General features: G+C 54.1%; 8 protein-coding genes across 8 annotated transcripts; 6 read left to right on the top strand and 2 right to left on the bottom strand.

The window, feature by feature from the left end:
• The first annotated feature begins 494 nt into the window (after window positions 1-494).
• On the top strand, window positions 495-2,381 carry BO80DRAFT_425817 (glycosyltransferase family 69 protein). The gene has a single exon (XM_025719614.1). The coding sequence runs from the start codon at window positions 503-505 to the stop codon at window positions 2,072-2,074; it is 1,572 nt and encodes a 523-aa protein (XP_025574647.1). The 5' UTR covers window positions 495-502; the 3' UTR covers window positions 2,075-2,381.
• On the bottom strand, window positions 2,315-4,324 carry BO80DRAFT_105495 (MFS transporter). Its single transcript, XM_025713368.1, has 2 exons — window positions 3,647-4,324; window positions 2,315-3,601 (listed from the first exon to the last, which is right to left on the bottom strand). The coding sequence occupies exons 1-2, from the start codon at window positions 4,094-4,096 to the stop codon at window positions 2,555-2,557; spliced, it is 1,497 nt and encodes a 498-aa protein (XP_025574646.1). The 5' UTR covers window positions 4,097-4,324; the 3' UTR covers window positions 2,315-2,554.
• Window positions 4,325-4,467: 143 nt separating this feature from the next.
• BO80DRAFT_425815 (uncharacterized protein) lies at window positions 4,468-4,977 on the top strand. The gene has a single exon (XM_025719613.1). It carries the CDS (start codon window positions 4,554-4,556, stop codon window positions 4,896-4,898), a length of 345 nt encoding a protein of 114 aa, XP_025574645.1. The 5' UTR covers window positions 4,468-4,553; the 3' UTR covers window positions 4,899-4,977.
• Window positions 4,647-7,607, top strand: BO80DRAFT_425814 (uncharacterized protein). Its single transcript, XM_025719612.1, has 3 exons — window positions 4,647-4,937; window positions 5,027-6,429; window positions 6,501-7,607. The coding sequence occupies exons 2-3, from the start codon at window positions 5,141-5,143 to the stop codon at window positions 7,537-7,539; spliced, it is 2,328 nt and encodes a 775-aa protein (XP_025574644.1). The 5' UTR covers window positions 4,647-4,937; window positions 5,027-5,140; the 3' UTR covers window positions 7,540-7,607.
• A 2,119-nt stretch (window positions 7,608-9,726) lies between these two features.
• Window positions 9,727-13,325, bottom strand: BO80DRAFT_105480 (formin-mediated actin nucleation enhancer). Its single transcript, XM_025713367.1, has 2 exons — window positions 12,933-13,325; window positions 9,727-12,827 (listed from the first exon to the last, which is right to left on the bottom strand). Exons 1-2 carry the CDS (start codon window positions 13,083-13,085, stop codon window positions 9,858-9,860), a joined length of 3,123 nt encoding a protein of 1,040 aa, XP_025574643.1. The 5' UTR covers window positions 13,086-13,325; the 3' UTR covers window positions 9,727-9,857.
• Window positions 13,326-14,944: 1,619 nt separating this feature from the next.
• Window positions 14,945-15,746, top strand: BO80DRAFT_105400 (uncharacterized protein). The gene has a single exon (XM_025713365.1). It carries the CDS (start codon window positions 15,040-15,042, stop codon window positions 15,472-15,474), a length of 435 nt encoding a protein of 144 aa, XP_025574642.1. The 5' UTR covers window positions 14,945-15,039; the 3' UTR covers window positions 15,475-15,746.
• On the top strand, window positions 15,747-19,781 carry BO80DRAFT_105422 (putative PAB1 binding protein (Pbp1)). The gene is made up of 6 exons (XM_025713366.1): window positions 15,747-16,181; window positions 16,504-16,690; window positions 16,746-17,019; window positions 17,081-17,643; window positions 17,698-19,429; window positions 19,487-19,781. Exons 1-6 carry the CDS (start codon window positions 16,018-16,020, stop codon window positions 19,693-19,695), a joined length of 3,129 nt encoding a protein of 1,042 aa, XP_025574641.1. The 5' UTR covers window positions 15,747-16,017; the 3' UTR covers window positions 19,696-19,781.
• Window positions 19,782-21,622: 1,841 nt separating this feature from the next.
• On the top strand, window positions 21,623-24,763 carry BO80DRAFT_502667 (COPI-interacting protein CEX1). The gene is made up of 9 exons (XM_025724333.1): window positions 21,623-21,949; window positions 22,033-22,170; window positions 22,231-22,341; window positions 22,399-22,545; window positions 22,603-22,976; window positions 23,029-23,323; window positions 23,377-23,580; window positions 23,629-23,801; window positions 23,848-24,763. Exons 1-9 carry the CDS (start codon window positions 21,827-21,829, stop codon window positions 24,599-24,601), a joined length of 2,319 nt encoding a protein of 772 aa, XP_025574640.1. The 5' UTR covers window positions 21,623-21,826; the 3' UTR covers window positions 24,602-24,763.
• Window positions 24,764-24,772: the final 9 nt, after the last annotated feature.

The following is a 24,772-nucleotide window of genomic DNA, read 5'->3' as shown; positions in this document are numbered from 1 at the left end:
AGGCTGTGAATAGTGGCACTCAACCAATCCTTCCGAAATCTCGCCCCACGTCGCAGAGAATGACTTGATTTTCTTGAATGATATCGGGATTTGTATTCTTTTATCCCTCACCTTCGCGAGACCCTGACGGAAGGCTCCGACTATTAATCGCGCACCGAGTCGATAGTCCCAAACTGACAACGTGTGCGCGGGCCATTGAATCATATTGGCTCAATGCTTGTCTAGTTTAGGCCGGCGCAAGCCGATCCACTCTAGGTAGAAGCGTCTTGGAAGCGGATGATTGGGTGGCAATGGACATGTCTCGGATGCATCCCCGTCAGCTTACAGGATTGGGGAATTTGGCTCGTGGCTGAGCAGCTTAGATCGTAGCCCTACCAGGCTAGGCGCATCGCCCCGTTTTCGCAGGGTCTGGCACTCACTCCCTCCCTGCAGTTCTTTCCCCGCCGCCACTCTGCCAAACTGTCAGGCTGTCACTCTGCTCGACCAGGACGGCCGTGACGCGATGCCCCGTCTTCCCAGAGATGGCTATGAGCCCGTTGCTCGCTCATCTCATGATGGCGTGGAGGAGATTGATCTCGAGGGCTTCAAACCACCCGTCTCCTACTCTCACTGTCGCGCCTCCCCCGTCCATTACTGCGTTTCAGCGCTGACCAGCGCAGTCAGAGGCGTGATACGGCGGAGAAGACACTGGCTTCCCATCGCCTGGAATCTGCGTCGACTCGTCTCCACCATCGTTTGGAGTCTCCTGGTCCTCATCGTCTTCACCTTTCTCTTCGTGCCATCCTATACCCATTTACCGCCCCATTATGCGGCGCTTCGCAATGTCGTACAAGCATCGAACACCCCCGGCCGAGGAAACCCGCGCAACTCGACCGTCTTCATCGCCGTCAGCCTCTACGACAAGAACGGGGTCCTGGCAGGCGGACAATGGGGCCAGGCCCTCCTCGATCTGATCGACATGATCGGACCCGACAACGTCTTCCTCAGCATCTACGAGAATGACAGCGAGAAAGCCGGAGAACGGGCGCTGCAGCAGCTGAGCGACCGTGTTCCCTGCAACAAGTCCATCGTGTATGAAGAGCACTTCAACTTCACCGGCTTTCCCACCGTCACGCTTCCCGATGGATCCGAGCACGTCAGGCGGGTTGAGTTTCTGGCCGATGTGCGCAACCGAGCTCTACGCCCTCTGGACGAACACCCCGAGCTTCGATTCGACCGACTCCTGTTCCTGAACGATGTCTACTTCAACGCCCTGGACGCCCTACAACTCCTCTTCTCAACCAACACCCAGAACGGTGTCCCGGAGTACCGAGCGGCCTGCGCAGTGGACTTTATCAACCCCTTCAAGTTCTACGATACCTTTGCCTCCCGCGATCTCGAAGGCTACAGCATGGGCCTCCCCTTCTACCCCTGGTTCACCACCGCCGGCAGCGCCCAGAGTCGACAAGATGTACTCCACGGGAAAGACGCCGTGCGAGTCCGCAGTTGCTGGGGCGGAATGGTCGCCTTCGACGCTGGTTTCTTTCAACATCCCCTCCCCCCTCTACCATCCACCATCTCCCCTTCCAACACCGAATACAAAAACCGCTCCTCCCCCGTCCGCTTCCGCGCCGAATCCGACCTCTTCTGGGAATCCTCCGAATGCTGCCTCATCCACGCCGACATCCAAATCCCGCCCCCACCCGCATCCCCCTCCTCACCCCAAGATCCCCAAGACACAAACACAGACACCGGAATCTACATGAACCCCTTCATCCGCGTCGCCTACCACCCCCGATCCTTCAGCTGGCTGCACCTGACCCGCCGCGTCGAAAAACTCTATTCCATCGTCCACGGCATCGCCAGTCGCATCGCCGGGTTACCGGTCTACAATCCGCGTCGGGCGCAAGTCGCGGGCGAGGCAGTCCAAGATCGAGTCTGGGTGGTTGATGAACACCATGATGGGAAATTTGAAATGGCGGAGAGAATTGCGAATGGGGATGGGTTCTGTGGGAGATGGGATCTGCAGGTTCTGAAGAAGAGGGAGGAGAATGGGGAGGGAGGGTGGGGGGCTGTTCCGGTGCCGGAGAGTTAGCATTTATTTTGCTTGCCTCTGGGGTCATGTTAGTGAGTGGTTTCATTTACTTGGGCTGTATGATATCTCGTTTGACTTGATTTGTGTCGACTTGCAGGCAGCATGGCGATTTACTCAGTACTCGCATCGACCATGATAAATATAGTTCGGTACATAGCCCTAATCCGAACCTAAAATGTTGCAGCCTGCTATTTAGGCCGGTGAATTTAGAAGAAGTCGAAGATATGAAACCAAGAAAAATCAAAAAGCTCACTAAATATGAAATTATGAATAATAACAGACTTAAGAATATATTACCACTCTATTAGTCCCGAAACATTTTCAACCCATTTATCAGGCAAAGAGGATCGGGTATAAAACCAACCAAACCAAATCGAAACCTGAAACCGAAAAGAAATAAAGTATAGAGAAGATAACCATCAAAAGGTAAATATAGAATAGAAAGAAAGAAAGAAAGAAAGAAAAGAAAGGAAGGGACAATCAATCCTTATCCGCAAAACTACTCTTCCCTCTCAACCGCTCCCCAAACCACCACAACACCCACGGAATCGGACATCCCACGACCACCGCCACAAACCCCAGGAGACTATTGCCCCACCCGTATCCGAGCACCTGATACATGATCGGACTGAACATCGGGAACCCGAATCCCGTTAGGCCCCGGAGGATGTACACGCCGCCGTTGGCACTGGCTCCGTAGACGCTGTATGCTTCGAGGAGGTATGCATTGGTGCACTGGAAGATGACCGTCGCGCCCATGAGGGGTAAAGCAATGCCGATGTCCGGGACAATCCAGTGGGTTTTGTACTGGGCGGACCAGCCGTAGATGAAGAGGCCGATAGGGACGAGGAGACTGGCGGGGATCATGAGCGGAAGGCGGAATTCGGGCTTGCCGAGACCGTTGTTGGTGGATTTGAGGCGGGTGTAGATCTTGTCGGAGATGAAGGCGCAGGTTTGGGCGCCCAGGAGGTAGCCGATGCAGGGGGCGATGTAGTGGAGGGAGCCGGTGCTGGTGCTGAGGTGGTATTGGGTGCGCCAGAGGGTGGGGAAGGTGGAGAGGACGAGGTAGACGAGGCCGTAGAGGTAGCCGTAGTAGAGGGAGAGGGCTTGGACGATGGGTTGGGTGAAGAGGAGGTAGAGGGAGCGGAGGAGGGTGCGGCGGTAGAGGGTGATGATGGATCGGGTTTTGGTTTGGGGTGCCGAGGTGGAGGGGATGGGAATGTCTTTTTCGAATTGGGTGAGGAGAGTGAGGCCTTTGTATGCGGGGATGGTCTGGAGGGTTTGTTTCTTGCGCTGGAGGAGGACGGGGGCGTAGGTTTCGCGCGAGAGACATAGGCCGGTGAGGATGATGACGCCCGCGAAGATGGAGGTTGCGTGGAACGCCCATCGCCAGGTTGAGTAGTCGCTGATGTATCCGCCTGCGATGGGGCCGAGGCAGGAGCCCAGGACTGGACCCATGTTGAGGAGTGCGAGGCCCAGGCCACGCTGCTCCTTGGGAAAGACGTCGCCGATGGTGCTGGCACCGGTCTGGGGTTGTTAGTAGGTGGTTAGGGTTGTGGCAGGGGAACGTACAGCTAATGAGGCACTCGCGCCGAGTCCGCTCAGTAAGCGGAAGACTAGCAGCTGCGTGATGCTCTTGGAGAAACCACATGCCAGGTTGAAGGCCAGGAAGAAGACATTCCCCGTGAACAGGATGGGCACGCGGCCGAGCAGCTCACTCAGAGGACCGAGCAGCAAAGGGCCGATGCAGTAGGTGAGGAGAAACAACGATACGGTCAGCGGCCCTTCAACCGTCGAGGTGACGTGAAAATCCGCCTCGATGGCGTCCATGGCGGGAGCAATGATGGTGGATGTCAAGGGCATGAGGAAAATCGGCAGAGTGACAGTCAAGAGGATGGTGTATTTTCGAAAATTGGGCCATTGGTGCGGGTGCTCATGGGGATCGAAGTCGATGATGACAATCTGGTTGTTGGGGACACCATGTTTCTCTTCTTGAATGACCTCGCTGATTTTGTCGTCCATCTTGCAAGTATGTCGATATCATGATCATGTCGTGAGCATGTCTGCAGCCGAATAGCGCTTTTATATATCCTGGAGCGCGTCCTGGCCGTCAATGCAGACACATTCCAGTGAGCCTCTTGCGTAAGCCATCCGGGTAGAAGTAGGATCTACCGGGGCCCTTGCATGATCTGCAAGAAGATGAGGTGCCATGATGGACCCGGTGATCTGAGACCTGCGTGTCCCCTGCCTGCCCACACGTTGTGTCATTATCCCTAGAATGTGAAACCGGTTTGAGATTGGAGTGCGGAGATTATCTCTGCAGGATTCATTTTGCGGATGAATGTAGCGGAAATTTGATCCCCTTGACCATTGGAGCCTATCGGATCGCTTCCTGCTGATGTTGCTACATGCAAAAGTGTTGCGAAGGAGTTGAGGATGGAGTTGAAGTGAGGTGGAAGAAGTTGAGATAGCGCGGTGGATGGATGGCCTGAGGAATTCTGTCGCCTCTTTTCATCCGTCTTTCCCTCTCTTCTCTTCCTCTTCCCCCCTCCTCTTCCCTCTTACCCTTCCCTCTTCCTCTCATCCCTCTTCATCTCTTCCCTTTCATTCTCTTTGTCGACCTATAGCCGTTTCTTCCCTGAATTACCTGCCTGTCCATGGATGCCACTTCACACTGCCAAATGAATACCCTTCAGCCCCTTTCCTGGCATCTTCGCCCGCGGAGAATTCGGAACGATTCGCCGAAGCAAAAGGCGCAGCAACTGGCAACCCAACCAGGGCTTCTCCACTCCGCAGGGTTCTGGTGAAATGGCTTCAACGCTAGACAGCCGATGCCCCATGAGCTTGGCCTTTTTAGTCTTAGGTGGGCCCTCCAGGCCAACCCGATCACACTCGAGTCCGACAGCCTCGCGGACAGACCTCTGAAAAGAGCTAAGGGCTGACTTCGTGCAGATGGTCAGACGCTTAGACGCAGGGGTAAATCGCGCAGATGAATATAAGTAACCCCTGAATGGGCCCCGCGGGTCTGATCTCTTATTCCCCCCGATCAGCATCGTGATATACATCATGGCCGCTTTGAACACCCCTCAGCCGGCTGGAAATGTCCAGAAAAAGCCAGAAAAGGAGAGCCCGATCCTGGTACCACTACGGTATCGGTCCAAGTCACTGTATCTTCTTGCCTTCTATGTCGCCATCCTGCTGATTCCCTGGGTGATGACTTGTGTCATGATGGTGCGCCCCCTCGACGCCGCTTCCTATACACGCCAGGGCCTTGGCCAGTCCGCATCAGTGATTCTGAATATTCTGGCCAGTCTGGACGTTATCCTGGTTCTCGAGAAGGTTCAGGCCGTCCTCGCGATTCCTATTGTCTCTGGCTTCCTGGCCCAGGCCGCTGTGGTCTACGCACAGCGGCGCTCGCCTGATCAGAAGTTATCTCTGCAGCAGCTGGTCGCCCTGGCCGACCGTCCCTGGGCTAACGTGATATCATGGTTTCGGTGCCTCTCCTCCAAGAATGGCACTGGGTCCCGACTTGCCGTTCTTGGGGGTCTGTTCGTTCTGTTGGTGGCGGCTACCCCTGCCATTCAATCGCTTTTGGTCAAGTTCGAGGACATTACCATCGCCACTTGTTGGGAGATGCCTGTCTGGTCCTGCAACGCGGCAAACATTGCCACGGTTGTGGCCCTTGACCCAGAACCAGCCGCTCTAGAATATATGCCCCAGAGCCTTGCTGTTCAGCAAGTGGCCAAGAAGACGCAATTGGTAAGCGAGATGGATATACAGCCCTACCTGTGGTCCGAGAATTGGACATCCATGAGTGATGCAGTGGATATCCAGAGGGGAACATTCTTCTGGTACGATGAGGTCTTTCCTTCGGAGAAGTACTTTGTGTCAGCGCTGCAGAATGGGACCAATACGGGTGTCTTGCGTGAACATGCCATTCGATTGAATTCAACCTCTGCCTGCGTGGCTGTACCAGCATCGGACTTCCCCCAAACATGCCCCGGTGACAGACCTTTCGTGACCAACCTGACCGCTCCCGGCCTTCTTGACATCCGGATCTGCGTGCCCGGGATGTATGGACAAACCCCTTGGACCCGGAGTCGGGACCGGCAAGATATTTCGGAGGAACTATGGATCGATGTGGTTCCACAACTCTGGGAATACGAAGTCTACCAATCCAACTTCACCTTGCGGTGTACCACCAATTCCACCCGGGGGTATTTCGAGATCAGCAATTACCGGAATGGTAATCACCCAGGACCACTCCTGGAGAAGTGGCCGAGCCAAGAAGTGCTAGCGAAAGATTTCAATGACTACTTGGGGATAGATGGAGATTTTGCCATTCCGTCCGTTGTGTAAGGCTTCCTATCTTTGACCCCTACAACCCTCCCACGATGCGCTGCAAGTGACTGACATGCTCTATCAGTGATAATGATACCGACTCGAACCTGTTCGTTCTGGGGCCTGCACCAGTTGATCCGTTCAATACTGTGGAGCTCTATGCTGCTGGTCCGCTGATGACCAGTGCGCTGGCCCTGTTCGGCAACCAGAGCTTTTTCGGCGCAGCTAGCAACGCCAGCAACAGTAGCTCCGCACGATCTGCACTATCTGATATCTGCCGGTTTGATGCATTTCCGTTCAACCGACTGGAATCGGCTGGATTCAATATGGCCGCAGCGTACTGTGATGAGCTCTTGTGGACGCTAGAGTATCACGACAACGACTTCTTGTACCAACAACTTCTGTTTACTGTGTATACTTGGATCGCCTCCTTCAATGTGACTGAGACGGCCGCTACCGCGCTAAATATGGCAACCTACTTTGCCAACGAGGCTGTTCTGACCAACACGGCAGCACAAGGCTACGCGCACAACTCTCGAGAGATCTACTTTGACAGCGGCTCCGTGATTATCAAGCCGAAATGGAGTCTCGCAGCGGTGATTACCATTTCCATTCTCATTGGCCTTCAAATTCTAGGTCTCTGTCTGATCATGGTGTACTGCCACTCGGTCCCCACCTGGACGGGCAGCTTTGATGCTTTTGCTATGCTCCGTGTGGGCGCGGAACTGCAGCGGTCCCAGCATGTTCGCTTCGCCGGCATCAGAGATACGGATAAGCAGGACCTGGCGGTTCTGGCCAGTATTGATGGACTTGTGGGAGTCGTGGACAGTCGCCAGCCAATGTCAGAGGGGCAGGAGGCCAAGGAGAACTCGCCCCTGGTTCGTCAGTTGGCTGGGGAGTCCACTACCACGGTGCATGACTTGAACGAATCTCAGACAGTTTATTCCGGGGTTTCCATCGGACTTGACCAGGACGGTGAGAATAGGGATGAAAGAGGAAAGCGAGAAGGGCTAGAGCCACCGTTCCGTCTTGCGGTGGGTGCACCAGGCTTGATTACGAAGGACATGGGCCCTAGGAAAACAAGGAGACGGGACAAGAACGATACGACCGAGCATGAAGTGTGACGGCACCGTTGCAAATACCTACAATATTGTTCTAGTCGTAGTTATAATTGAAGTCGACATAATCACGATTGCACCCCGGAACTCTGTAGACTGTGCCATGCCTAAAGACATGATTGATGACCGAGCTCACTGAACTACAAGTTAGTGAGCTCACTGTCTACGTAAAGAGTCTAGGAAAGCCGCTCTCCCCTATGATAGAGAGTCTCGGTACACTTCAGGCTTTATAATGAACCTTAACACTCAGTTAGACCATCAACCTGACTAACAAATCATTCCAATCTCCCATAATATTCAAACAAACCCAGTTAAGATAAGACAAATCCCCAACAGACTCGTAAATCTTATCTTCTCCATTGGAAAATATCAACACCCATTTCTACCTTCACTGAGATAGTCCACATCCTCCGCATCATATGACACCCAAATAAGGCATAGTATACAGTATAATATACCAACAACAACCGACGGTTATCTCCTCGCTTCTGAGTAAGTATAACTGGAATATTGACCGAATTCCAGCTATCACCATCAAACCAGTTCTTTGACATCGAGGCTGCCATATAGCAGACTTATCGTCGTCGCAGTCGATACAGGTTTCGTATTCAACAAGCCAGGAGACCAAGTCCAGTCCACAGTACCCACCGTAGACGGGAAAAAGGCTCTTGGGATAGCCGATAGTTCTTTGGAGGGACTACATCCTTCTTTGCCTTTGTTTTATCTCATGGATTCTAGGCAGTTGTTATTGTCCCATGGTGAGTTCGTTTCCTGTTGTAGATAGATAGAGTTGGTTGGGGATTGGACCCGTTTGAGATATACTCTGTCTGCCATAATCCATTCCTAGCGAGAGTTTATTCGTGAGGTTGGTAGAACCAGAAGGAGACCTTGTTGCCGTGTCTCCATTTGAGATAGTCAACACCCAAGACAGACACATTAGCAAGAGTATACGGAGTAAGTCATCCAGATCGCCCCCCTATCCTGTACATTCTGCAGTTACAAGGCTGAGTACGACCAGGAGGGATAACCCGCAGCATTATTCCAAAGAGCGTCGAACAAGACCTCTCTCAGATCCAGATATTTCAGATAAGATAATATCCCCCATGCATAGGAGAATGGTATGATGCCACTTCTACTGCAGCGGATCGAAAGAGGTACTTGGTTAGTAGGAGTATTGTGGAGCTCAGGCTTCAGTTATTATGATAAGTATCTTAGATACTGCTTGATAGTAGTGATAGTGATAGGTATAGGTTAGTGGGTTGGTTTGATCGTGTCTCGATCTTGATCCGGGAAGTTCGCATGAGAATTAGGTCATGATAAGAGGTTCAGTTCAATAGCGGGTGAGCTTGGAGTTGTAGCTGGGAGTGGGATTCCACTCCTCTGTCGTCACTGACCTCGACGAGGTTTCTTTTGATGGAGACTTTGTAGAGATCACTGTTTTCCCGGGAGTGTATTGTGCTATGCTGGGTCGGGTGGTGTAGCCGTAGGCTCTGTATCCTTGGTTCTTCTCTGTATGGTATCTGTGGTATTTTTTAAAAGCTGGAATCCTATTGTATTTTGAATTTATCATTGTGGTCTTTCTTGTGCAGAAGGTTGATTTGGTACAGTTTATATCGTGCTTGAGAGCGCTGCTTTGCTCGCCAGGTATCGAGATGATCATGTGGGATGATGGTATCTACCTTGAGGATATGGTAGATTTGATAGAATGGGTAAAGGGTGAAAGGACAATATATCTATCCCAGGGACGGGGCATCGCAGATGATGGCGAGTGAAGGATGTCGTGAATAGAATCGCTACATGCACTGCCAATTCGGGCTCAGAATGTGTGAAATGGCTAGACAGGGAACTTAATTGACGACCTGCAAGGATCGTCAAGATTATCTACTACTAAGAACAGCTCTAGTGTAATGCCAAAATCACGCTCTATCAACCAACCGCGTCTGAAACAGCAAAACAGGATAGACCAAGATGACCTGACCTCCTGTATATCATCAATAGTCATAACAGGCCACAAGCTGGCAGGGTATCGTCGATATGCGAACAGGCAAGGCTGCAGCTCCATCCCTCAAACTGGTCATCAATTCGGACGGGGCCAGCTCTCGCGGGGGAACTGAGCAACAAGACGCGTGAAGAATAGACACGAACAGCAAGGAAAGCACAAGGAGGGTGACACAATAACGACAATGACAATAAACAAAAGAAAGGATCAAAAGAGAGCAGCCTGAAGTCAGGCAAAGTCAGGCGGAATACAAGATGTAGATGATGAATAGAAGGATCATCGCACTGGAAATGTTGACCGCCGGAAGGCCAACGGGTGCGAATCCCTATCGCTCAGGGCTGGGCTTATGTTCGTCCTCGGTGGCATCCTTGCCAGTTTCCTCGTTCTCCTCCGCATCTAAAAACGTTTCTCTCCTCTCCTCCGACTCCTCGTCATCGTCAGGAACGGGCGACTTCCCCTTAACCATGATTACTTCTTCCTCCCGTCCAGCATCATCGTTCTCCGCCTCTGCTGCATCGGCACTGGGCTCGGTATCGGCGGTCTCTGCATCTTCGGACTCCGCCTGCTCCGCTTGCGCAGCGGCTGCTTCGGCTTCCGCCTTCTCCATCTCAGCCGCTCGAGCCTGCTGCCTCTCCCAGACCTCCTTGCGGATGCGGTCATCCTTGGCCCGACGGAGCCTTTCGGCCTCTTCCACGCCGCCACTCTTCTTCAACTTGCCCTCCTCGACAAAAGCTCCGAGCTCCTTTTGGAACAGCCCGACCCGACGCGTCTCCAGCTCCTTCTGGCGGGCCTTCTCCGCCCGCTCAATTGCCTCCAGTCGAGACTCATGGTTGGGCTGCAAAGCACGGACCTCCCCGAGGACGCTATCTTTGGCTTTCATAGGGTCAACAGCCGGATCAATCACCACGTTGCGGGAGGTGTGACGCAACGCGGGACCACCAGTGGCATTCTGCATCGCCTGCTGCTTGGTGGCTTGCTCGACCAGGGCAAACGTCTGCGCAGCTTTCTCCAGATCATCCTGCAGATCGGCTGCGAGATCTTCTTGCATCGTAAGCTGGTCACGCTCCTCGCAAACCTGCTGAAGTTCCTTCTCCCAAATCTTCGTCCAGATGGGCTTCTCACGCTTGAGGAAGTCCTGCATCTTCTTGATCTCCTTGGTAACGGCACTGATGTCCTTGCTCACGGTCTCCAGCTGCCGGGGCAGGGGTCGCACACCGCGGCTCACCACGTCTTTGCGGAGATCCTCGACCAGATCCTGGAGATCATCGACGCGCGCCACCAGACGTTCCGACTCCTCCGCAAGCTCCTTCTTCCCGGAATTGACGCGCACACGGCCCGCATCGCCTTCGATCGATGGGACGGCGACATCTGCCGCCGCAGTCTTCAGTCCGCTGGCTTTGGTGCGGATCGCGCTCATCGAGCTTGCAATATCCGCGGAGAAATTCGAATACGTCTGCCGTAGTACGGCCAGATCACGTCGCAAGCTCTGGAGCTCCGCAATCTGACTGTGGCTTCCCGTGATCGGACCCTTCGGGCTTTCCCCAGACTTGGAGGCAGCCGTGACGGGCACAGGAGGCGCAGCCGCCAGACGGGCCATCTCTTTCGCTGCTTCGAGTTGACGCTCCGAGACACGTTGCATCATGCTTTCCTGTCCCTCGAGAGCACCTTTGACTCCTTCAATCATGCGGCGGACTCCACCAAACTCATCATCGAAATGTCTCTTGACCTCATCGAGGATATCAACGTTGAGTACCAAAACAGCTCGATCCTTGACGTCATTCAGATCCTCCAATTCATGTCGAACCCCGGAAACCGGGTCTTGGATGTAGATTTCTGGCAGGTCCACGCCGTTGTTGTGGGTGTTCCAAGCGAACTTCTCAATAAAAGCCAGCTGAAGTCGTCCGATAGTCAGACCAGCATAGCCTTCGGGGAGCACGTACTTCTTGATCTTGCTCCGGTACTGCAAAAACAGGGTGAGCTCCTTGCCTGGGGACTGTTGCTCAGGAGAATACTGGGCCGACCGCGGTGGAGTAGCAGTAGCGGCAATAGGCTGCTGCCGTTCTGACTTTGGCGTTCCCGGGGGATTAGCCGCAGCAGGCGCAGTGTCCTTGGTGGGCTCAAATGCCTCTGCAAGGGATGGTTCTTCAGGGCGAGGAAGACCAGGGTGCCGTCCAATACCCTCTGCCTGGCCGCTTGCAGGCCGTTCAGCGTCCCTGTCTTTCGCAACAGCAGGGCCCTCTGCTGGTAGCTCCGCAGGTGATTCAACACGGGATTTCGAGCGCTCCTCTTCGATACTGGGGACACCCGAAGGCGCCTGCGGAGCAACCTTCGCATCCTGTAGTCGGTTTGTCGACCGCTGTCGCCCATGGACAGATCCACGTAGACGCACAGCATTTAGGGACTCACGGACATCGCGCCCTCGGTTGGGAATCGGAGAATTCTGGGTCGGAAGCACAGGAACACCGCTGGAAGAAGCACCCAAATGCTTTTGTATCTGATAAGCGGAAAACCTTCGAGACGCCCGACGTTCCAGCTCACCGCTCCTTTGCAGAGCACCGAGAGCATCATCCTGTTTTGGGGCGGGCGGAGGTGGTGGTGTGGGATAGGGAGGCGTATTGGTCACAGACCCGGAGCCTTTGGAAGTTGACCCGGTTTCTGATTGCGATGATTGAGACAAGATGCTCTGCGTCTCGCGCCTCGACGCCTCTCGTTCCGAAAAGCTCGCTCCCCGCGCATCTGCCGGTGTCGTCGAAGAGGGCCGGGCCGTGGCCGAATCCTCCATAGAGCCATTGCTGCCAAACCGACGAGTCGATCGCTTCGGCGAGCTTACCGTGGAAGCCGTCTCCTCGTACGCTTGGTTTAATGCCGCCTGCGCTGAGGTTGCACCACTTGCACTTGTATGCCGACCGGGCAATGGTCTACTTTCCTCCTTCTGTTGTCGGGAACGTAGTCGAGCCTGCTTTTTCTTAAGACCATGCAGAAGATTGATGATGATATCGCGCACTCGGGGAAGGTAACGTTCGAGACTTTGCGGGGACGCATCTTGACTGAGGGTATCTTCGAGGATGGTACGAAGGAGGTCCGGTACGGGGCCAAGATCTGAGGTGTCAACTCCAATGGCATTGAAGGCGCGACAAGCCAGGTTGAATTCATAGCCGAGTCGAACATAGACATCTGACACTTCATTCTCTGACGCTTGTCGGCGCGACCATTGCGTTAGTGTTTCGAGTAGTTGCTTGGTAGCGACTAAAAGATGGGTGACGCTCTTTTCAATCTGGTTGATCTGTTTCTCGGGCTGTGGATCGGACGCACCACGAGGTCAGCCGGAAGATTTGTGGAGTTGAGCCGGCTGGGGGGCAGTGACTGCATGCCAGCATGCCAGCCAAAATAGAGGACTTACTACGACACCCTTTGAGGATTGAGATCGTGTCGAGCTCGAGGAGCTGCGTGGGGCGGAGGTCATGGCGGATTCAACGCTGCTCCCTGAACCGGACGGGAAATGCTGGGCTGAGGGACTTCGCTGGGCGCGGGAAATGCTGGAGCCGGACTGCATGTGTGCCAGGTGAGAATCCAGGGAGATTTCTCAGTCCGACAATAGAAAATGAACGCGGGAACGAGTCTATCAAGAGTGATAAGAAGACGCAGGGTGCAAGGTCGACAAAGGGCTGGGGCCTGAGTATTGTTTCAGAAGGATGTGTAAGGGAGAAGGAGAAGCGACGGCGGGATGGATGGAAATGGACAAAACCGATAAAGGGAAACGAGGGCGATCAAACAGGAGCCAGAAGGAGACGGGGGCGACAAAGAAGGCAGGGCAGGCAGGCAGGGAAGGATCCGCACGAGAAAGGCAGCGAGAGACAGCGGGAGTTATAGCCAAGGAACCAGCCTCTTCCGGTGGTGGGAGGAAGTGGTGGTGGTTGATACTGTTCGAACAGTTTAGTGAGTCTGTTGGACTGCCACTAGGGATCTGATAGACGCCCATTTGGGCACAAGCCTACCAGCCCGGTCTTAGTCTGTCTCAGCCTGAGGCATCCAGGTCACATGCTCCACCAGCCTCCCGGATTCTCGTTGCGCGGATCCACCTCAGCAGCGCCCCGATTCACCAGAACTATAGATAGTTTAACTCGAGATGTCTCGTATTGCAGCACCAATCCATTCATGTGGTGGTGATGCTCCTAGGACTGCCCAGACTGCAGAGTACCTTGTATCCACTAAGGTCTCTCTCGGCTCATAGAAGAATCCGATCAGATGGTCACATTCCAATGTGCGGACTCGCTCATGATGACGCCGATTCATCGGTCGCCCCATGTCAGACTGCAGAACCGCTTCAGTTTAGAGTTTCAAGGCCGGAGGGTGGAGGGTCACTTCCTATCAATCTTCCGGAAATCCTATCCTGTATTTCTGTGTCACTCCATGCTGGGTACTAGGGTTCTGCAGTCTCCAGCTACCGAGGGCCCGCCCCCCATAGAGTTGGTCCAGGTCCAGCCCAGATGTACAATATCTCGTGGTCAAGCCTCTCTCAATCGGCTGTCTCAACTCGCGACTCAGATGTACCGTGGAGTCTCTCATCTCATCGCTTCTCGACCCCTCTTACGTAACGACATCGCCTCGGATGGTTTCGATTCAATCACAATAACCAATCCGACCCATCAGCACCAGGCATGGCCGCTGGCCGCCCGGGCTGACACTCAATGGACTAGCCTAACAATGCTTAGCATGGCCCGGTCGACTGCCCCGTCGCCCGCCTTAGTTCTTACTGTATTCGCCTAGCCCCGTAGTAATGGGATATCTATAGCATCCATTGGGTAGCGCGCTGAAGCGTCAATCAAATGTCCTCGAAGCAGCGTCTTAGGCTCTTAGCGCAAGCTGGTTTGCTGGTTGCTTTACGGAAAGGGCCCAGCTGAAGGAGACCCGGTTGTGACGAGGCACCCCATAGGCCACAATTATAGCCTCGCCAAGCGGGGGGGGGATTGAATGGCCATTCACCTGGAGAATGTCCATTCTTGGTGATCGCTATATGTGTTGGCAGGACAGCAGCCCTTGCTCGCGCAAAGCTGGGTTTTGTTGCACTTACCGATCGCTCTCGGATGCCGGAAGGACTCTGGGGCCTTTCTTGTCGCGGGGACAGCAAAGCGATTATACAGAGGATGTTGAGTGGACGGCGGCTCTGGAAGAGAGCTTCCATGCAGCAAGGGATCATTCCAGACCTGGATCAGTCATAGATACAGAGGAAGCTAGCAGTATGCATGGATTCACAATACCGCGATGGCGGGCCTGTCCAAAGTGGGTTCTGACAGGCCGCAAGGGCAGAGTCTATTGAGTATTGAGATTGGTAACCCGACTGATGTCTGATGGAAGCAGAGGTAAGTGGAGTGAGGCGACATGGTGCGTCTCAGTAGCGAGGTGGAACACGCACACACACACACACACTAGATAGATACACAGCGCTGCAATCCGATTCATGAAGCTGGAGGAAGGGAATGAATGGGCAGAGCCAATTATTGTAATTTATGGTACGGATTACCAGCAGCCGCCAAGAGCCCTCCAACACAGAGAAAGGAACCGACCTGGAAGAATTTCAACGGCACCTCAGCAGATCGACATGGAAGCTGAAGTTGAAACGGAGCAGGAGAGACCAACTAAAGAGACATCATAAAAGGCGTGCACATTACATTCCCATTGCCCACTTCGCAGAGCCATTGGCTTCCCCACTTGTCTGCCCACCGCCAACCACGACGGAGAGGAGACCCTTGGAAATCCATGGGATTTGCCCACCTAAAGTGCTCTCTGACAAGCTAAAACCACCCGCCAGACCCAGCACTAACCGCCCACTCCGTCCGTACATACCAAACCTTGCCTGTGGTTGTTACTGCTTGTTACAGGCCTTTGTCTGGCTCTCTCTCCGGCTCTCCAGCGGGCGGTCTCCTCTTCCAACCAAACTCTGATAATCGATCATTCGATCGACTCCTCCTCCTCCTGCTATCTACTACGACATCTCCTCCTTCTCCTCCTCCGGCCGGCAATTCTGACCGACCTGGAACGTCTGACGACTTTCCCCTTTGGTCTGGATAATTTGGACCTATTGTTACTTTCTTCCTCTTCCTCCTACCCCCTCCGTCTTTACCTTTCCTTCTTCTTTCTTGCATCTTCTTCCTCATCCTCTTCTCCACTTCCCGTCTTTCCTCCCGGATCCGCGTCTCCCCTCTTTTCTCCCCCTTCCCCGATTTTCCCATTCCGTGGAAAGTCGTTTGGAGGCGGTCCCGTGACTCGTCGGGGCTCTTGCTCTCTTACCACAGCTTCTCTTTTTCCCCTTCCACCCCGCCATTCTTCAGTTCCTTCCCCCATCTCTCCCTCCCACTCCATCACCGTCCTTCCCGGCCCTGTTAGCGCAGGCGGTGTCCTCTGGCTTCGTGCCTTCCGTCCGTCCTTTTTACGGCTTTGCGTCGTGCGACGACGTAGAGAGCTTCGTTCGGTGACGATACAGCCAGATGGCTTCAACCGTCAACTCCATGCCGGCTGCCAGCAATGCGTCTGGCAATGCCGCAAATTCGCAGAACCCCGGAACTCGGCCTTCTTTGAGATCCAGTGCCAATCCAAAAGCGTCGGAGGGGGGGCGGCGCCAGTCCGGCAGCCCTCTCGAGGGCGGGCAAAGGTACGTTGTGTTGTCTATCTGTTATGCTCCCATTCCTCGCAGCCTCTCCGACACAGTTGTTCCCATTGGCATCGCTTCACCGCTTATCGCCTCACGAGAGCTTAGTCCTGTGCTCTCTTACCGACCTCTCTTTCCTGTCTTCCATTGCCTTTATTCTAGCTGTTTGTCCCTCGCGTGTCGCTCGTTTTGCGTCGTGGGTTTGCAGCTTCCCAATGCCCAACCGGTTTCTTGCCCACTAGAGGGCCGCAGTCGTCTTTGGCTGTTGTCTCAAATGTTACGATGCTGTGTTGCGCATTGGCTAATCTAGCTCGTTACATGACAGGCGCAGCAATTCCCAAAAGGCCTGGTCTCACGGCACAAACCCCATTACCCAACGGGTCTCATACGCACAGCAGAACGGCAACATGTCCCACAAGCAATCCGCCTCTCCTCGAGCTACGCCCAAGGAGTCAAACACCCCCGACAACCACGCACACGATCGCCTCGTTTTCTTGCTTACTAGTTTTATTGTAAGCCTGGTGCTCCACACTGCACATGCTGGCGGGAAAGGCTCACGGTTTCTAGGGCTTAACTGCTACTATTACTACAAGAAATGGGGAGAAATTCACAGGAATCTTTTCTTCCTCATCGCTCGAACCTAGCGACTCCTCGTTCGTTCTTAAAATGGTGCAACGGCCGCCCAAGGCGGATCAGAACAAAGCAAACGGAGTGAGTGAGGCCTCGAGCCCATTCATGGGGTCGGCACCGGATCATAGCATGTCCTTTGATGTCAAGGACGTAGTCGACATCTCAGTCCCGAACGTCACCACAGCCGACGTCACGGCCAAAGGCTCGAATGGTAGGCGGCCTTGACCTAGGAAATCGTGGAAGGCATCTTCGTGTGCTAACAACTCCTCTAGGGACTCCTGTAGGGTTCAGAACAGATACTGACATTTCCGGAAACCTTGCCATTCGTGAGCGGGCTTTGAAGCGATGGGAGCCTGCGGCAGATACAGATGTCGACTTATCTCTCGAAACCACGAACCACTCAGCTGGATGGGACCAGTTTGAAGCCAATGCCAGGCTTTTCGGTGCTACTAGCAGTTACGACGAGAACATCTACACCACTCGGATCGACAGATCGGACCCTGCCTATAAGCAGAAGGAAGCGGATGCGGCTCGCATTGCCCGGGAGATCGAGGGCACTACCACAGACAATGCACATGTCCGAGAGGAACGAGGATTGGTATCTACGGATGATATCGACGAGGAAGCTAAGTACAGCGGTGTCCGCCGTGATGAGAAGAACTTCCCTCCGCTTGTCTCGGGGCAGCCGAACAAGTACACCCCGCCGGCGCGCCGGCAAAATACCGCCCAATCCGCCATGGCCACAGGTGCCCCTGCAAGCTCTATCAAGCAGACGCAGAGTGCACCCCAAGAGGTTGTTGCCGCAGGACCGCCGAAGGAGAATGGACAGGTCCAGGTTCAAACCGCACCTACCAGTGGTGCTACCAACACTATTACTGATGCGGAGCAGAAACCTGCATTGTCCAAGACCCCTACTGGCGTCACAGGACCGGCTCCTGGAAATGCCACCTCAAACGTGGAGGCCGAGGTGCTGGACTCCTTCCGTCAATTCGCTCACAATGAGAAGGCGAAGTTGCAAGAACGCCGTCGGAACCAGGCTTCGTATGATCGAACAATCAAGTTGAACGAACTCATGAGATTCTCGAAGAACTTCAAACTGGCTACGCCCGTGCCTAAGGATTTGGTGCCAATTCTGGCCAAGGATCCCCACAAGCAGGAGGAGATCATTCAACGAGCCCAACAACATGCGGAGGAGAAGACCGTGCCCAAGGCATCGGCGAGTGTTGAACAGAAACCCGCTGCTCGTGCATCTGGAACTCCTCGCCAGGAAAGCGGGGCCATGCCGCCTCCCGCGCAGTCGGACCGCTCGAATTATCCTCGGGGCCGCCAAATGTTCCCTCCATCCGCTCCGCATGCCGGGCCTGGTGGGCGACCACCCCAGCAGAATGTGCACCCGGGTCGCCAAGCTACTGGCATGCTCGGTCACCGTTTAGCCGATAACATACAGCAGCGGAAGGGAGCTGCCGTGGGGGCTGTTCCAGCTCCCTTGCCTATCCATGAGGTTCGCATCCCCCCAACCGGCCCAGCCGGCGATCCGCCTGCTGTTACCAGCCCGAATAAGTCACACACACCAACCTCGGCCGTGTCGACCAAGTTCAATGTGAGGGCCTTGGAGTTCAAGCCGAACCCCGCCGCAAGCACCTTCACGCCCGGTGCTTCATCCACCTCGTCGCCGTTCACCAGAGGACGCTCTGTCTCGCGGGCCACCAGCCCCTCGTTGTTCTTCGGTGCGAAGAAGCCAAGACCGATTGCTGAAAGGCCATCTCTCCACGATCAGTTTAACCCTATCAAACGACTGAAGAAAGAAAGCACGGAACAGGGTGACAAGGCTTACACATTCAATGGAGGCATTCCTCCCGCTTATAAGACCCCACCAACCTGGGATGTCTCTGCCGCCAACGAGGAGAAGGACTATTTGCAGATGTTCAAATCTCCCGCCTCCGTACCGGCTATTTCCCCTCAAAGCCGCTCAGCATCGAATCCGCAAATGCCCCACCCGCCGCAGATGCCGTTCCAATTCCCCCAGACGACTCCGGGCATGCCCCCCACCACTGGCCCACCGCATGGGCCTCATCTGCACCCGCAACAGCATCACAATGCCGGTCCACCGCACTTCGACGATCCTCACCGTATGCAGATGTCGGCTTCAACCTCGCAGATGTTTCCATCTCCCCGACTGCAGCATGGCTACCCATCCCCTATGGCACCGCACGCACAGCTTGCGTTTGGGCAGGGCGTGCCACAGTTCTATGTTAACCAGGGCGCCCCACAGCCGGCACATATGAGACACTACCCCGGCGGTCCCCAATTTGTGAACCCACAAACGGGCATGGGCGCTCCGATGATGGTTCAACAGCCTTCTAGCGGACCTTACATGGGTGTTCCCCAGGGCGTAGCCCCTTATACGCCCCAGATGCAAATGTATTCCCCCAATCCGAGCCACGCATATCCCCAGCATGTGCCTCCGCCCCAGCCTCACAGTGGCTATCCGAGTCCCAGTCGGGGTGCTCCCATGATGATGCACCAGAACTCCCAGCCGGGCCAGCCCCCACAACCCGTCATGTTCATGTCCCCTGGACAGCATGGGCAGCCCGTATATCCTGCTCAGCAGGCAGCACACAGTATGTTACAGCCCATTTGGAAGACGTGCATGGCATCACGTTGCTGACTTCTAACAGTGCCCCCCGTCCGGGGAAACTACCCTCAGCAGCAACCGCACTTCCAGTCCAGTCCCCACCAAGTGCACCATTATCCGCCCCATCAGCATAGAACACCGAGCAGCAGCTTTAATCAGATGCCTCAGATGCCCCCTCAAATGCCAGCTCAACCCGCGGGTGCTGTGACATCTGGTTCTCAACCGCAAGAGGCTGCGGATGAAGTGAAATGAAACATTCTCACCTGAGCAGCGTGAGACGCCATATCGCTGGCTAAGCGACCTGACCGATACCGCCATTCCATCTCATTGGGCATTCAGGCTCCCCTTTGGACGTGAACCAAAGTTCACCGTTGGTGACTCAGTTGTCTCGCATCGTCCAACATCTCACTATGTTTACCAAAGCTATCTGTACATTTGTGCGTTTGCGCTGTGCTTCGTGCACCGGAGATCTAGTGTTTCCGGTGGACAAGTTGCGAACTTACTACTGGTGAGCTTTCCCAGACAGCTTGGAAGGTCCCGCATGGAGTCGTCTGCTAACCAACCTAGGCGAGGTGGCAGCTTCGTGTAAAGTATCGCAATCAGATCAGGAGTGTATAAGAGTGAAGCCCTGGGGCTATAAGTTGAGAGGTGATCTCTAGGGATTGGTGCGTCGACACATAGTTCGGCATCCGATGGCCTTCTGGCCATTCTATGCAGACCTATACTATACGGCTTCTTGGGAGTGATCTACGCGAGTTCACGAAGAGAATTCCACTAACATTACTTTCCAAGATACTGGGGTACTCATTGCTATATGCCAATGATGTTCTGGGATTTATTTTTCTTTCTTTTCGTTTCACGTTTTTTTGTGTTACCGTCTGTGGGGGACCGAGCCAAGGGAGGGGAAGCTGGGATGGGCAAACGAGTGGTTGAGGCGGGTATGATCAATGCGGATGGGAGTGAGATACGTTGAATCGTGCACGGGTGAGTTGGTTGCGTGGTGTCTGTGAAGTCTTCAAGGTGAGGGAAGAAAGTGGCTTGGGGTGACTTGTTGCTAGCATCTTGCAGGAGATGAATGACATACAGAAAACCAAGCTCTAAGCCTTATGTAGATTTTTGGTTCGGTATAGCGCAAGTATTTGTGCTGTTGTCAGCTTGGTAGTGGATGCAGAATGGACAAGAACAAAAGAAAGGGCAGCATTCTTCTCAGGTCTTTTCAGTTTATATTTGGTCTTCATTCGACCAGGCATGACGACGTCACCGCCGCGGTACTGCACCCCCAGACCGGAACCAACCACCAGAAGAACGACAGATTCCATAACACCCAGTCGAAGAAGCACATGTTCAAACTCCGCTTCCACCCAACCTTCTCGCCCGCCCATCTCCCATTCCGCGGTGTCATATGACTGTATTGCATGTTTGCCGCAGCCATTAGTTTCTGAAGTTCCTCATAGAAGCAAAGCGGACCAGAAACCCCAAATTGCGGCTCGGGAGGATGTTCTCTGTACACATGTCTTTCCAAGCCAACCAACGCCGTGAGCCTCGCGGCTAGGACCTTGTGCCTTCCACAAAAGCATGTGCCCGCATCGGAAACGGAGAGAGGGCAGGTAAGAAGGAAAGATAGCCACGAGGAAATTCCACGACGCGACGATCTTGATGAGAGGATTCTGAGTCCGTTGGTAACATCGGTTGTCGGAATGGGTGACGCAAGCACACATCGGAGACTGAGGTGACGCGTATTCTGGTTCACGCGGTCGGACCTTTTACCAGATTCACATCATAGGAGAATGGCTGTTTTCTGTTTGCAGGGGGAGGGGAGGGGAGGGGGAGGGACAGGATAACAAAGACGTAGGAGGATGACTGGACGTGCCTTGAGTTAGCTCGCGTTGGTATGGATGGTTAGCTGATCGTTCTGCATCGTAGAGTTGATACATGGCGAAGAGAGCCACGTGTAGCCGGTATTGTTGCCATCATTGAGGCGCTCGTGTTGTAGAGGGAGGAGAGGAAGAGAAAGAAGAGCTCCGGCGGGTGATTTGAAGAGCTCCGGCGGGTGATTTGAAGAGCTCCTACCGGCGGCCCTAAACCCGATTGAGGGCGGGGTACCGGGACAGCGCCAAAGGGACGTTCGGCCGCCTTACCGTCGGCGTCTTATTCGCTGTTCCGATCTCCCCTCCGCGGGCTCCTGGTGAACTTGGGGGCTGTGACTATTCGTCCTTGATCTAGACATACCATCGTATACGTGTCATCTCATCGGGGCTTCATTTCTTTTCCGCGCCCCTTTTTCCTTCGTGGACGACGTTCCCCACTAGTTATCGCGCCGCGGATATCTTGAGACCAGCTAGTAATTAGCTGCCCGTTTCCGCCTCGACTGTTAGCCACCACCATGGATTTCCTCAAATCGGCCGTCGCATCGGCGATCGCAAAGGGGAGTTCGTTCCCTTACTCGCTTGGGGATAGAGTCGACCTGTCCGATTCGATATGGACGCTACACAATGCTACGAAACGGGTACGAAAGTGTCATGCTTCTGCGGCTGTCGGGTCCGCGGAATGACCTCAAGGGGATAATGCGATGCTGATCGGTATCTATAGGAGGACGGCTCGCTGTGCAGTGTCTTCACGTTTGATACGGCTTCCAACAAGTCTCGGCTCCCGTTAGCGAAGAATGCGGTGCGAAAGTGCCGGACGTTGAGACATCCGGGTGTGATCAAGGTCTTGGATACGATAGAGGTACAGGCATACGATACTCGGTGCGCCTTTATCATGGGATAACATGCTTACGGGGTATAGACCGACGCCAACATTTACATCGTGACTGAGCGAGTCGTTCCCCTTTCCTGGCATGTGAAGCGGAGGAGTCTGAGCGAAGAGACATCGAAATGGGGTTTATATACGGTGGCGGTATGCTTGGGACCCGGAGGATATGGTTAGAACTGCTCTGACGTATGCGGCTTGCAGTCAACGCTCAAATTCATCAATGGAGATGCGTCCTCCGTTCACGGCGTCGTTAGAGCATCCTCGGTCTTTACGAGTGAGAGCGGGGAGTGGAAGCTGGGCGGATTCGACGTCCTGAGTTCGATGAATGATGAGAACGCTGTGATCTATGTATGCTTACAGTTCTTTATGGACCACAGATCCAGATCTGCTAACGGCATGGAACAGACCTACGGCAGTCTTGTACCCGACGCGGCGCGATACACACCCCCGGAGGTCGTCAAGGGCGGATGGGATACAATCAAGCGCAACCCCTTGACGGCGATTGACGCATACGGGCTGGGAATACTGGTATATGAGGTTTTCAATGGCAACTTCAGCAGCGGAGATCAGGTGGGCAAGACGACGAACATCCCACCCAGCATGCAACAAAGCTACAAACGCCTGTGCACGGCCAACCCTAAAATCCGGTTGAGCCCTGCGCACTTTGTTGAGCAAGGAAAGAAGAGCGGTGGTTTCTTTGAGACCCCACTTATCCGGTTGACGGACGATATAGAGAGTCTGGGACTTAAGAATGACGCTGAGCGGGAGGAATTTGTCAAGTGAGTCTATTTCCATAAAATAGGCCATTGGTTCTGATGCTAATGGGACTAGCGAACTTGATGAGTTGTCTGATGACTTCCCCGAGGAGTTCTTTAAAATGAAGGTGCTCCCAGAACTGCTCAAGTCAGTCGAGTTTGGCGGAGGTGGTCCCAAGGTCCTTGGGGCCATTCTGAAAATCGGTTCAAAGCTGTCTCAAGAAGAATTCAATGCGAGACTTACTCCCGTGATTGTCCGGCTGTTCGGAAACCCTGATCGAGCGCTTCGGGTCTGCTTGCTCGATAACCTCCCTGTGATGATCGACAACTTGCCCCAGAAGATCGTCAATGATAAGATCTTCCCTCAGATTGTTAGTATGAGAGGACATCTAGCAGTATCCAACGCTAATATCTCGCCCCCTAGACATCCGGCTTCACCGACGCCGCGCCCGTTGTTCGAGAGCAGACTGTCAAGGCTGTTTTGCCGATCATCAACAAGCTCAGCGACCGGGTTATCAACGGTGACCTACTGAAGTTCCTGGCGCGAACTGCTAACGACGAGCAACCGGGGATTCGTACGAATACCACTATCTGCTTGGGCAAGATAGCAAAGAATCTCGGACAGGGGGTGAGTGATCTTCTTCGAGATAACCTACATGTTGCTGATAATTGGTAGTCGAGATCGAAAGTTCTCATTGCAGCATTTACACGGTCTCTTCGGGACCCTTTTGTACACGCCCGGAATGCCGGTTTGCTGGCCCTCGGGGCAACGTTGGAGTTCTTCACCGAGGAGGACTGTGCAACCAAGGTTCTTCCGGCTATTTGCCCCTCGCTTCTTGATAAAGAGAGGTAAGTGCACCTGGCTGTCTCATGAACCAATCTAATCGATGAATAGGATGGTAAGAGACCAGGCAAATAAGACGCTTGATCTATATCTAGAGCGCATCCGGAAATTCGGCAACACGATGGCAGATACGGTGATTTCCCCAACCGTCAGTGCCGATCCGACCAAAGATGCCGCCCGCATTGGCACATCTAATGATAAATCCTGGGCTGGGTGGGCCATCTCCTCGTTCACCAATAAGCTCACGGCAGCCAACGGGGATATCCAGTCCTCTGCTAACGGTGCCAAACCTGTCGAGCCTGAACCTGTCCGTCCGGCTTCTGTTCCCCGTCCAACCAGGTCGGCAACTTCGGTGCAGAAAGAGACGCTACGGCCTGCCGCTCAGTCTCTGAACCGGTCCTTGTCGGAGCAACCCACTCTATCTAAAGAAGACGATGATACGGAAGATGTCTACGACGCATGGGGTGCAATGGATGATGACGAAGAAGAGGACCAGCAGAAAGAAGAGGATCCATTCAGTGCAGCCGTGACCGCCAGCCCAACCATTTCTGCTCCCACGCCCAAACCCGCTCCTGTCCCGTATGACGATGGCGGAGAGCCAGACTTTGCGGGCTGGCTTGCCGCACAGTCCAAGACGAAGAAGCCATTGCCCAAGGGCTTGAACAAGACCAGTCCTGCTGCCGTGCCGCGAGCATCGAGTCGCAATAGCACAGTTAAGCCGAAGACCGTTGTCGCGCCCAAGAAGATCGACACGAAACCCAAAGAGGAAGAAGAGGAGGATGGCTGGGGGGATGCATGGGATTGATTCCCCACCCTTTTGTTCTATTTTGCGACATATCACGGCATTCACGGCAGGGGGAGTTTGGGCGCATGCAGTATATAGTTTGGTAGATCGGTCATTGCGGGTTGCATACTGTGCATATGACATGCGATAGGATAGAACCAATAGTACGGACATATTTGACGCCACTGGTTC

Source organism: Aspergillus ibericus, assembly GCF_003184845.1.
Source record: "Aspergillus ibericus CBS 121593 unplaced genomic scaffold BO80scaffold_23, whole genome shotgun sequence".
NCBI lineage: Eukaryota > Fungi > Ascomycota > Eurotiomycetes > Eurotiales > Aspergillaceae > Aspergillus > Aspergillus ibericus.
Note: the sequence above shows the minus strand (reverse complement) of the source record. Positions and strands in the feature narration are given on the sequence as shown.